General features: G+C 46.8%; 1 protein-coding gene across 1 annotated transcript; it reads right to left on the bottom strand.

The window, feature by feature from the left end:
• Positions 1–753: 753 nt before the first annotated feature.
• On the bottom strand, positions 754–12,136 carry fgf8b (fibroblast growth factor 8b; the record flags this gene model as incomplete). The annotated part of the gene is made up of 5 exons (XM_079463330.1): positions 754–990; positions 1,484–1,590; positions 10,637–10,823; positions 11,980–12,016; positions 12,105–12,136. The coding sequence occupies 5 exons, from the start codon at positions 12,134–12,136 to the stop codon at positions 754–756; spliced, it is 600 nt and encodes a 199-aa protein (XP_079319456.1).
• Between the last annotated feature and the right edge of the window lie 266 nt (positions 12,137–12,402).

Here is a 12,402-nt window from a genome sequence, read left to right as displayed (position 1 = left end):
CATGCTTTCGCTCAGGATGCTGTTGAGAAAATCATTTTTCAATTACTTCTAGGCATCAATGAAATGGAGAGAAAATGGCAACTTTTGCTTAAGTCTCCTGACTCAGTTTGTGACATTGTTGGCATCTCTTCTAAAACATTTCAGAGTTCAGATTTCTTCTTCTGGAATCTGGGAACAGAATAAACCCAGCTCTGCAAGACATTCAGCTCTTAATTTGACCCACATTTGTGCATACAGTACAGTGTGATATATAAGAGAGCTAAAATTCAACCTGTGTTTTTGAAGAGGCACTTCTAAAAAAATACAAAATACAACAACATCATCTCCAGATTTTATTAAAAAAGTTTTGAAAATAAATCTATCAAATTAAAATAAGTGTATCCGCATGTGTTTAATCATCAGTGGGTATAGCTGTCATGTTTTTGTGTAATGTGCTCTTTTGTGTCTGTCGACTTCTGTTCATTATTACAAGATTGTGCCCTAAGATTTGTCACTTCATACTCTACAGGCATTGTCCAGTACAAACAGTTCTCCATATAATTCTTCATTTTAGATCTGAATCTGTGCTGGTTCCTGGTTCCTCATGGAATCCAGAAACTCTGAATTAGTTAACTCAAATTAAGATCACATTCCAGTATAAAACATGAGAAAAGTCTGTGTGCTTGAGCAGCGTTTGACTGCATGTTTAAGTGAATGTATCTCTCTGCCTATTCTCAATTCACACTCATACGCTGATGGTGCTTAGTCCTCTTGTTAGGGGGAAACAGGATTAATTTCGAAATGCTTCTGTTCTGTTAACAGGTGTCCCCGAGGAAGGCGTTTCATAAAGTGAGCCTCTTGCTGGTGCTGCTGGGTCTCTGTGGCTTTCCTGGGTCGACCCTTTCGTGTAAAAGCCATGTACCAGCCTTTGTACTTGGCATTTTGCAAAGCAGTGTAGTTATTTTCCAGAACAATTTCAGTAAATATGCAATCTCTGCCATGGCCCTTCCTCTGGCAAGAAAACAGACAGTGGAAGACTAAAATTACAAACTCAGAAATCTGCAATTCAAGAATAACAATTTACCTGTGAAAGTAGTGTAGTGCCCATGTAATTGTCTATTCTAATATATGATTTTAATGTTCAGTTGTCATAATCCAAACTATAAAAACTCCAGAATTTAAATTACTTAAAGCAATAGTACTTTGGTTTTGTTAATTGTCAATGCATTAGTTAACATGAACTACAATGAACAATATTTCTACAGCATTTATTAATCTTGGTTTATGTTCAAATACATTTTTATGGTAGCTGTTAACATCAGTTAATTCATCATGAATTACCTTGAACCATTGTATTGACATTAACTAACATTATAAAGGAATGATACATGCTGAAAAACGATTTTACTCGTTGTCAGTTTATGCATGTTAGTTTATGCATTTACTAATACAACTTTAAAGCTTTAACACTAACGTAGCAGATGATATGAAAAAATGATCTTACCCGTACAATAAGTTTGCCTCTCTTATTCATGCAAATGTAGTATCCTGCTTTTGCTCCTCTGATTCGAACCTGGCTTCCAAATGTGTCTGTTTCCACAACCAGTTTAGCTAAAAATGTTAAACCATTACAATCATTATTTTACTCTGACGTCATGGGTATATGTACACATGAAAAATGTGTCTGATCGTTAAATATAGATCTTTGTTTTTTTGTAATGCATGTGCAATGTGACAGAAATTTCCAATACTGAGTGTAGATGTCTATGTACATGTGTTTCCAAGTGCTTTGGAAATTTCTCATAAATTACCACTCCAAAAAGTGGGCAAAGGGGATGGACAGCACAAATAGAAAGATAGCTAGACATATACCTCAGTGACAGGAATTTATTCCCAGTAGACAGGATTTGATTTTGCTTAAAGAAGAAATGTCCAGACTAATACTTTCTTATAACAGGTGACTTTCTGTGTAGCTTGAAAATTACATTGAGTTTAACCCTTATGCGGTATTCAGGGTCTTTTTGACCCGCAAAAGACTTTTGCTAAAATAAAAATTTCAACAATTTCTAGATCTTACAAATACAAAAGTTGGTTTTAATAATTAAAAAAACTTAATTTTAATAATTAATATTTATTTTATTTCTTAATAAAGTCACACTCATGGTCTTCGGGGTCTCTAGATACCCCGCTTATTAATTGGACAAACACAGGAAATTAAGTGGCACACTTCCAATAATGCAAAAACACCCACAATACAAAATGATAATGCTTAAGCAGGCCTATTACCAAAACTACATCTGGTCGAAAATGCAGCAGCTCGAGTTCTTACGCGTACAAAAAAGTATGAGCATATTATCCTGGTTCTGTCAACCTTGCACTGGTTACCTATAAAGCATTGCATAAACTTTAAAATCTTGCTTATTACCTATAAAGCCTTGCATGGTTTAGCTCCTCACTACTTGAGAGAACTTCTAACGTATTATAGTCCATCACGTGCACTACGCTCTCAGGTGTCAGGTCAGTTGGTAATACCTAGAATTTCAAAATCAAGTGCAGGCGGAAGATCCTTTTCCTATCTAGCGCCTAAACTTTGGAACAGTCTTCCCTGCACTGTCCGGGAGGCAGACACACTCTGTCAGTTTAAATCTAGACTAAAGACGCATCTTTTTAATCTTGCATACACTACACTATCTTAATATATATATTTCAAAGATCTAGGCTGCACGAGTTAGATCAACCGGAACCAGGGACACTTCCAATAACAACTGATGCATTTGTTGCATCAATGAGCGCAGAACAGTACTCTACTCTCAGCCAGTCTTGTCTCATTGTTCCAGGTTACTAGAGCGGGCAGGATGCAGTCCAAGGTTACCGGAGTGGGCAGGGCGCAATCCATTCCCAGACCTGACAAATGCTGGACGAAGGACGTGGCGACTCTACAAAACTTCAGTCGCTATTAGATTATTAATGATAATTTTAAATCTAACTTTTTTTATTTTGCCTTGTTGTGCAAGCACTGTCGAGCTTGTGCAGAGGCAGCAGTTTTTGCCAGAGGGGAACGTCTCGGTTACGTCTGTAACCTCCGTTCCATGATGGAGGGAACGAGACGTTGTGAGAGACTGACTGGGGTTTGATCTTGAGAACCTACCTTCTCCGAGATAATTAATTATAAAACGCCAATGGGCTTGGCGAATGGCACGCGCACGCCAGTCTCCACCCCGTGCATACGGGTATAAAGGAAGATGGCGGCGGTCATTCACTTACCCTTTGTACTGAGGAACCTGGAGCCGTTCACTGCAGTGATTCGGTGCAGCGTTGTGGCATGAAGTCACAACGTCTCGTTCCCTCCATCAGGGAACGGAGGTTACAGACGTAACCGAGACGTTCCCCTTCAGTCGGTCTCTCGACGTTGTCAGAGACTGACTGGGGATCAATCTTAAACGCCACAGCGCTTGCACCGATATCACAACCTCTAGCGGATCGACCCTGACTGGGCTAGCGAGTCACAAGAGTGCTACCGCGAGACGTAATCTTCCAGCCACATAGTATTGGTCATACTGAGAAGCCTCTACTGACGGCCTCACGGACAGTGGCATACGCCTCTAGTAGCGAGGAGCTGTCCGGAGCCGAACACTGGGGAAACACTGCTCTCCTCTTAGAAGAGTGTGTTACGGAGGCCACATCCTACCCGGAGGGTAGGTTACATGTGGAGACACTAACATGGTCTCCCCGGCGGGGAAAACAACATGCGGAAAGATGTTAGCCTGAATAGGGGGACAATCCAGGTGGGATACCACCGGCGGGGAGGTCACAGATTCACCAATTGGGAAATCCTGAGTGAGGAATTCAACACACGGGACGACCCGAAGGGGAGTCACTACGTATGGGGCACTAGTCCTAATACAGGGGTCTGCCTGAGCAGGGATGACTCTACCTATAACGGACCTGGTTCTAACAGACGGCTCCGCTCAGTCTGTTACCAAGTGCAATGCTTAGTGATGGATGGAATGCCTATACTTCGCCCGAGAGGGGAAAGTAGGGAGGCTACAATAACGCACTAGTCTCACCTGGTAAGGGGAGAAGGCGCTTTCGCAGGCGTACGCCCAGAACAGGAGTCCGTCCCACACGACGGGGGCGTTGAGGACATGGGCTGCTACTGGTTCCACGCGAAGATTGTAAAACCTTGCGAAGGTACTGGGCGTAGCCCAACCCGCAGCACTGCAGATGTCTGCCAGAGAGGCGACTTGTGCCAGTGCCCACGAGGAGGCCACACTCCGAGTGGAGTGGGCCCTCACTGCAAGCGGGCACGGGCGATCTTGGGACTGGTATGCCACCGTGATGGCATCCACAATCCAGTGCGCCAATCTCTGTTTGGAGACAGCCCCCCCGGGTGCTGTCCTCCGTAACAGACAAAGAGCTGCTCAGAGCTTCTTAGGCTCCGTGTGCGGTCCAGATAGAGGCGCAGCGCGCGTACTGGACACAACACATTAGAGGTTGGGTCTTCCTCCCCTGAGGGGAGCGCCTGCAGGTTCACCACCTGGTCCCGGAAGGGAGTGGTGGGAACCTTGGGCACGTATCCGGGCCGGGGTCTCAAGACAACGTGAGAATCGCCGGGCCCGAACTCTAGGCACCCTTGGGACACGGAAAATGCCTGTAGGTCCCCCACCCTCTTGATAGAGGCGAGCGCCGTCAGGAGTGCAGCTTTCATCGACAGATGAGGGAGACTGGCAACTCCGAGGGGCTCAAACGGGGCCGTACCAAGGCCCTGTAGGACCACGTTTAGGTCCCAAGAGGGTACAGAGCGCGGTCGAGGTGGATTCACCCTTCTCGCGCCCTTGAGGAACCTGGTGACCAAGTCGTGCTGACCGAGAGACTTACCCTCCACGAGATCGTGATGTGCGGCAATGGCCGCAACATACACTCTCAGAGTGGAAGGGGAGAGATTACTCTCAAGTCTCTGCTGTAAAAAGGCCAGCACCGACCCGATCGGGCAATTCCGTGGGTTCTCCTCCCGGGGAGAACACCAGGACGAAAAGAGGCGCCACTTATAGGCGTACAACCGCCTAGTGGCAGGGGCTCTAGCCTGCAGAACAGTCTCCCGGACCGCTACCGACAAGCCCCTTAGGGTCTCCTCGTCCCGTCCAGGGGCCAGGCATGGAGTTTCCAGAGGCCTGGGTTGGGGTGCCAAACCGTGCCCTTCCCCTGCGACAACAGGTCCTTCGACAGGGGAATGGGCCAGGGGGGGACCGTCGTCAGATCTACCAGATCCGAGAGCCACGTCTGGTTGGGCCAGTATGGCGCCACTACCAGAACCTGATGCCCCTCTTCCCTGACCTTGCACAGGACCTGTGCAAGGAGGCTCACTGGGGGGAAGGCGTACTTCCGCTTGTCCCGCGGCCAGCTGTGTGCTCGGGCATCCGTGCCGAGGGAACCCTCGGTCAGGGAGTACCAAAGCGGGCAATGGGTGGAGTACGGGCAGGCAAACAGGTCCACCTGTGCTTGACCAAACCGCTCCCATATGAGCTGGACTGCGCGGGGATCGAGCCGCCACTCTCCGCGGGGAGTGCCTTGATGAGAGAGCGCATCGACTGTCTGGTTCAGGTAGCCCGGGAGAAACGTGGCCCGCAGGGACTTTGTCACCTGCTGACTCCAGAGGAGGAGGCGTCGGGCGAGTTGCGACAACTGCCGTGAGCGTATGCCGCCCTGGTGATTGATGTACGCCACAGCAGTTGTGCTGTCCGACCGGACTAGCACGTGTTTGTCCCGCACGAAGGGCTGGAGCCTCCTCAGTGCCAGATGGACTGCTAGCAACTCTAGGCAGTTGATATGCCACCGCAGTCGGGGACCCGTCCAGTGACCCGATACTGCGTGCCCGTTGCACACCGCACCCCACCCTTACAGAGAGGCGTCTGTCGTTGCCACGACACGCCTCGAAACCTGTCCGAGCGGTACCCCCGCTCGGAGAAAGGTCAATTCTGACCAGGGTAAGAGAGTGCGAAGGCACTGAGGCGTTACCGTAATCCGCCTGGTGCCGGCGTGCCACGCCATCCAGGGAACCCGACTCTGTAGCCAGTGCTGAAGCGGCCGCATGTGCATCAACCCGAGAGGGATTACCCCCGTCGAGGACGCCATGTGCCCCAGGAGCCTCTGAAAGTTCTTCAGCGGCGTCGAGGGATTCTGACTGATCAACCTCAGACAGCGCAGCACTGACTGTGCATGCTCGTTGGTGAGACGTGCTGTCATACGGACAGAGTCTAGTTCCATCCCCAGGTAAGAGGTGCTCTGCGCGGGGGAGAGCTTGCTCTTCTCCTGGTTGACCCGGAGGCCTAGACGGTCTAGGTGCTGAAGCACAAGGTCCCTGTGCGTGCACAACACATCTCGTGAGTGTGCCAAGATAAGCCAGTCGTCAAGATAGTTAGCACTCGCACGCCTTGCTCCCTGACAGGAGCTAAGGCAGCCTCCACTAGTTTGGAAAAAACCTGTGGAGACAGGGCCAGACCGAATGGCAGGACCCTGTACTGATACGCCCTTACCTCGAACGCGAACCGTAGGAACGGCCGGTGTCGGGGGAGAATAGAGACGTGAAAGTACGCGTCCTTCAGGTCGATTGCCACGAACCAATCCTGGTGACGTACCGAGCCCAGGATGCGTCTCTGCGTCAGCATTCTGAACGGCAGCCTGTGCAGGTGCTTGTTCAGGCAACGCAGATCCAAAATGGGCCGCAGCCCCCCGCCCTTTTGGGCACGATGAAGTACGGGCTGTAAAACCCGGACGACATCTCGGTTATAGGGACGGGTTCGACCGCACCCTTCGCAAGAAGGGCGGCGACCTCCTGCCGAAGCACGGAAGCATTCTCTCCTCGCACCGAGGTGTACAGAATGCCCCGAAACTTGGGGGGGCGCCTGGCGAATTGGATCGAGTAACCGAGACGGACTGTCCTCTCTATCCAGTGTGATGGGCTGGTTTGTGCCAAGCGCCCAAGAACCGCGACAACGGGACCAGAGAGACAGTCTGCTTCACCGTGCCGGGGAAGGCTGGTTCGGTGGCTGACAGTGCGGTCACCTCGCACAGGGGGGACCCCCCAGGAGGCTGACGGCTCTGTATGTTTACCTGCTTCAGGCGGCCTGACGCAACGTCCGGGGGAGATTGCGGTCGGCGGCCCGATCCATCCAAGACACCCTCTGGACGAGAGTGCTGTGGAGGAAAACCCAGGGGAAATATCTCTCTTTGTGAGTAAGTGGGTGCCGGGCCCTGAAAAGGGCCCGGACTTGATGGAGACGCGGCAGGCAGCGTCCTTCCCCGATCCAGCGTTGGAAAGGCCGGGATCGGACCCAATGAAACTTCCCCCAGGTTCGTCCCGTCAGGGCCGCTTAGCAGAGCTCTTGGCAGACTGCTGACGGGGGACAGATGCCTTCTTCCGCGGGGCTCGACGTCTCTGGTGGGTCGTCCTATGGGAGGGTCCTGGAACCGGAGGTGCCACCGCGGGAGGGCGGGGCTGTTGGAAAGCAGACTGCGGCCGAGAACGTGACGACCTGCTGGTGGCCACGTCACGGCGCGGCAGGATCTGTTTAATCGCCTCGGTCTGCTTCTGAACCGCGGAGAACTGCTGCGCTATGTCCTCCACGGTATCACCAAACAGCCCGGCTTGCGAGATGGGCGCGTCTAGAAGGCGAGCCTTCTGGGCGTCGCTAATCTGCGCAAGGTTAAGCCACAGATGCCTTTCCTGGACCACCATTGTGGACATCGACCGACCCAGGGCGCCCGCCGTGGCCTTCGTCGCCCGTAGCGCGAGGTCTGTGGCAGTGCGCAACTCACTCATGCGAGTTGGGTCGGGCTTCCCGCCGTCCAAATCCTTCAGGACTTTCGCCTGAAAGACCTGGAGGACCGCCATAGCATGGAGAGCAGAAGCGGCTTGTCCAGCAGCACTGTAAGCCTTCGACACGAGTGTCGAAGAGAGCTTACATGCTCTGGACGGGAGTCTAGGTCGACCCCTCCAAGTGGCAGCTGTCTGCGGGCACAAGTGGCCAGCGACCGCACACTCCACCCGGGGGACGTCGACGTAGCCTCTAGCCGCTCCTCCATCCAGGGAAGCCACAGCCGCCGAACCCTCCTGCCTGATACGCGCCGAAAAGGGCGCATTCCAGGACTTGGAGAGCTCTTCATGCACCTCCGGGAAGAACAGCATCGGGGCCATGTCAGAAACCATGCATCCCGAGAGAGCATAGCCGGCATCTCCGCGTCCGTCTCCTCTGGCACTCGACTGCCTGAAGACAGGAGATCAGAGGAGTCTTGACATCAGATGCCAGCAGGCAGCTGTCTGATGCAGCGACAGAAATGGAGTCATCATCCCTATACGCAGTCTTTCCACTATGAGACGGCTGTCTGCCGCTCGTAGGGGACGAACCAGGTGAGCGTGCAGGGGTATGGATGGTCCACGAGCATGTAGCTGACGGAGCGACATCCATAGGAGTCCCCAAATCACCCCCGCCGCTCGCCAAAGCGATCAACCGCACCGAAACAGCGGCTGAAGACGCCTGGGAAGCAGACGAGGTGGTGGCAGCGCTCGAAAAGAACGTAGCCAACCGTGACCGCAACACCCTGATTGCCATGTCCGCACACACGGGACATGCCGAATCAGTGAAACCTGCCTCAGCATGCTTGAGCCCCAAGCAAGTGACGCAGGTATCATGGCCGTCAGACTCCGGGATGAGTCTTTCGGATCCGAGGACACAGCTACGAGACATGCTTGTAGCCGGAGGGACTTACCTCTTAAGGTCTGTAGCCTTCTGCCGAAACGCACAGGGGAAGTCCACCGAAAGGAGAAGTCCGCTGCTCCGCGTCGTAAATCCAGCAGGTTTAAGAGTTTCTCGAAGTCGAGTAAAGCGTGTCGCATAACAACACACAGGTTCCGAAGAACAAAGGATAAGTGAATGACCGCCGCCATCTTCCTTTATACCCGTATGCACGGGGCGGAGACTGGCGTGTGCGTGCCATTCGCCAAGCCCATTGGCGTTTTATAATTAATTATCTCGGAGAAGGTAGGTTCTCAAGATCAAACCCCAGTCAGTCTCTCACAACGTCGAGAGACCGACTGAAGGGGAACTGGAATCCCCTGGTTAGGCCTGGTTTCCCTCTGAGGTTTTTTTTCTACTCCAATGGAGTTTTGGGTTCCTCGCCACCGTTTGCATACTGTTTTGCACTGTTTGCCTGGCCGGGGGGGCTGCTAGAATTTGATAGTCTTATTTAATTAACACTTTATATAGGAATTTATTGTGTGTCTGATATTTGACCTGTGTTTTGACTTACATAACCTTTTATGTTTTACTTATAGTCAATGTTTTCTTGTACAGCTGCTTTGTAACAATGAAAATTGTAAAAAGCGCTGTATAAATAAAGCTGACTTGACTTGACTTGACTTAAACGCACACACAGTGAGAGAGAGATGAAAGGATGAGAAAAAACAATTTAGCACGGACATACAGTTATTAAAAACAGATGATTGAAATAAATGGACTATAAAGACTCAAACCTTTCTCTTGGAAAAATCTTGTTCAGGTTTGATTGTAATGATAATTTAACATTACTGTAAAACCTTTTTTTCAGCAAAAATGCTAAACTTTGACAAAAGGTAATTTTCATTGTTATAATTGTGATTTCATTAGCTGTATAAATTATATGATTCCAATTCATAATATGAATCCAAACTAAAAAGAGAATGGTGAAAAGATATCTTTCAGTTGGTCTAAAAGCACATAGCAAATAGTGGAGCCCTGCAGCCATCTCCTGGTAAAAGGGATAATATTTTACTTTTAAAACTGCATTTTCCAAAAGATGAGCAAAAATCTTTCCTTAAATCTTACACTAAACCATGTCAAACTATCAATGTTATTCTCATGAATGAAAGTTAGAAATGTGTGTCTTTTATTAAATAAAGTTTACATACAAATCTGTTTTTGTATAAAAACCGATTATAAAATATTGATTTATATACATTTTTGAAATATCACCAATCCTCCACAAACGGCCCTAATGTTAAGTAAAAACACGAATAAACAAAGTAAAATAACATTTGTTAAAAAACAATTATTTTGACACAAAATTACATTTTGTTGCTTTGGGTCTCTAGAGACCTTAAAGACCATGAGTGTACACCCCAAACATAGACTGCATAAGGGTTAAATAAAACCCAGATTTAAGAAGAACATTTTCTTTACCTATTTACAGCATTGCAGCGTAATGTAAATCACATGTCAACAGAATATTATTTTACATTGCACTTCGAATAACTCTTTTATTATTACAAAAGTATTTCCACAGTCAAGAAAATTTAGATCATACCTTCGCTTAAAATATGGAAGCTTTTAGAATTAGCATATTTGTTTAGCAAAAAAATTATTATGTTAGAAAAGGTTAAAAAAGCATATCATATTTATATCCTACTGTATATTATATGGAGAACTATTAAGGAAAGAAACTGGTTCCTCTTGAGATTCTCTAACTCAGCTATTTATAATCTATGTAAAGTTTTAAGTCACTTTACAAAATTTTCTAACCTTAAAGTAACCTTCAAAGAGCTTCAACTGACCTGATCCAGTCTGTTTTCTTACACAATTAAAATCAAATGCTAAAATAAAAACCATTTAACGAAGTCACTCGCCATGAATATCTCCATCCTCGCCATTGGCATTGATCCTCCTGTTGCCCAGGACTTGTACATGTTTACCGCTGGTACGGCTATAGAGTTGATAAGTTCTTGTTAACCTTCGACTCATCCTGTCCGACAGACGGCCTTGCTCTGATACGTGGTGCTTAAAATTGGGTATGGACCCCGACTGAATTGTTGTCTGTAATTAAGGAAATTGTGTACATGTATAATAAGGCATTGTAATTTTTTGTGCAAAAAAAGGAGAAGCATTATTCTATTATGTGGCATATCACAACTTGATTACATCCATCCTAACTTTAATAACATTAAAAACTGTAGTCTCTAATACAATTGTGTTAAACCTCCATATAAGACAGTGGTTCTCAATGGGGGTGGGGGATTGGACTTGGGGATGGGTGCATGGCCCACAAAGGGGGCCCCAGCTGACTTCCAAGGATTACTAATAATTTAAACAAGAATGAGCATAAGACAAAATGAGCATTGAAATTAAATATTTAAATCCAAGATATTGCTTATAATTTTTCGATTTTATATTGTACATTTTTATATAGAATAAACACTTTTCCAGTTAAAATCAAACTCCAAAATAATGTATTGGGTTAAATTTGTGAGCAGGAGGGGGCCTTTGAATATTTTTTAATACAATGGGGGGCCTTGGAGTCAAAAAGGTTGAGAATCCATGATCTAAAGCATTATTGTTTCATATTCAAGTAATGTTTTTTTAAAGATTCCATAGATAACTAATAGATTTTCTGTGGCTCAGTATTTGGAGCATGACGCTAGCAACACCAAGGTCATGGGTTTGATACTAGGGGATTGGATATATTCAGAAACAAATGTTTAATGCAATGTGGTAAGTTCAGGTGGTAAGTTACTTTGGAAAAAAGCGTCTGCCAAATGCATAAATGTAAATGTATAACTGCTCAAAGGAAGTGACTGACACTATAGTGCACTGTTCACACTGTGACAAGTAAAGGGTGGTTTCCACCAACTCTGATCCTTCAATTTTGTCTCTCTGGTCTCTCTACCATAACAAGTCTTTTCCCAAGTCAGCCATGCCTCATGGCCACATGTTAGAGCCATTGCCTTTAAAGCAAGGAGTTTAAATTTTTTAAGATGTCCCACGATTTGCCAATGACTCAGTTATACACAATTACACATATATAACACATTTACAGCATGCATATAACATCAAAGGGCGCATCAATTTCAGATTATTTTTATCAGTTTGAAATAGAAAATATTTGTATGATATATTCTCAACATAGTGTAGTTCAAGATGGCTGTTTAGGCGAGTGTTCGCACTTGCATGAGTAAAGAAGGAGAATATTTACCTGAGTGTAATAAGATAGAGCCATGAATTGAAGGAATCTGTAATTATTATTTACAAGACAGTTAATTACTAAATTGTTTTGTTAAAATGAAACGACTGTTAATTAGACATTGTAAAAGAACTTACACATAACCAAATCCGGATGATTTTAGCCTCATTGTGATGTTAGCAAACACTTTCTGATTTACTCTCCGCAACAGTAAGCTCCTCATTAATTCCACTGTGCAAGTATATTATTGTGTGAAGACACTCGATCCATCGATGGTCAGTAACAATAACGTGACAATTTCTTATATGGCTAGAAAAGCTTCAAAACAAAATATACACATATCGAGAGAATATGTGATTTTATTCATCCACTCCTCTGACACTGAAAAAAAGTCCTTCGGGTCACTTGTATTCCTGGCAGCTTGTGCACTTTACA

This window comes from Barbatula barbatula, assembly GCF_947034865.1.
Source record: "Barbatula barbatula genome assembly, chromosome: 8".
NCBI lineage: Eukaryota > Metazoa > Chordata > Actinopteri > Cypriniformes > Nemacheilidae > Barbatula > Barbatula barbatula.
This window is presented reverse-complemented; position numbering and strand designations above follow the sequence as displayed.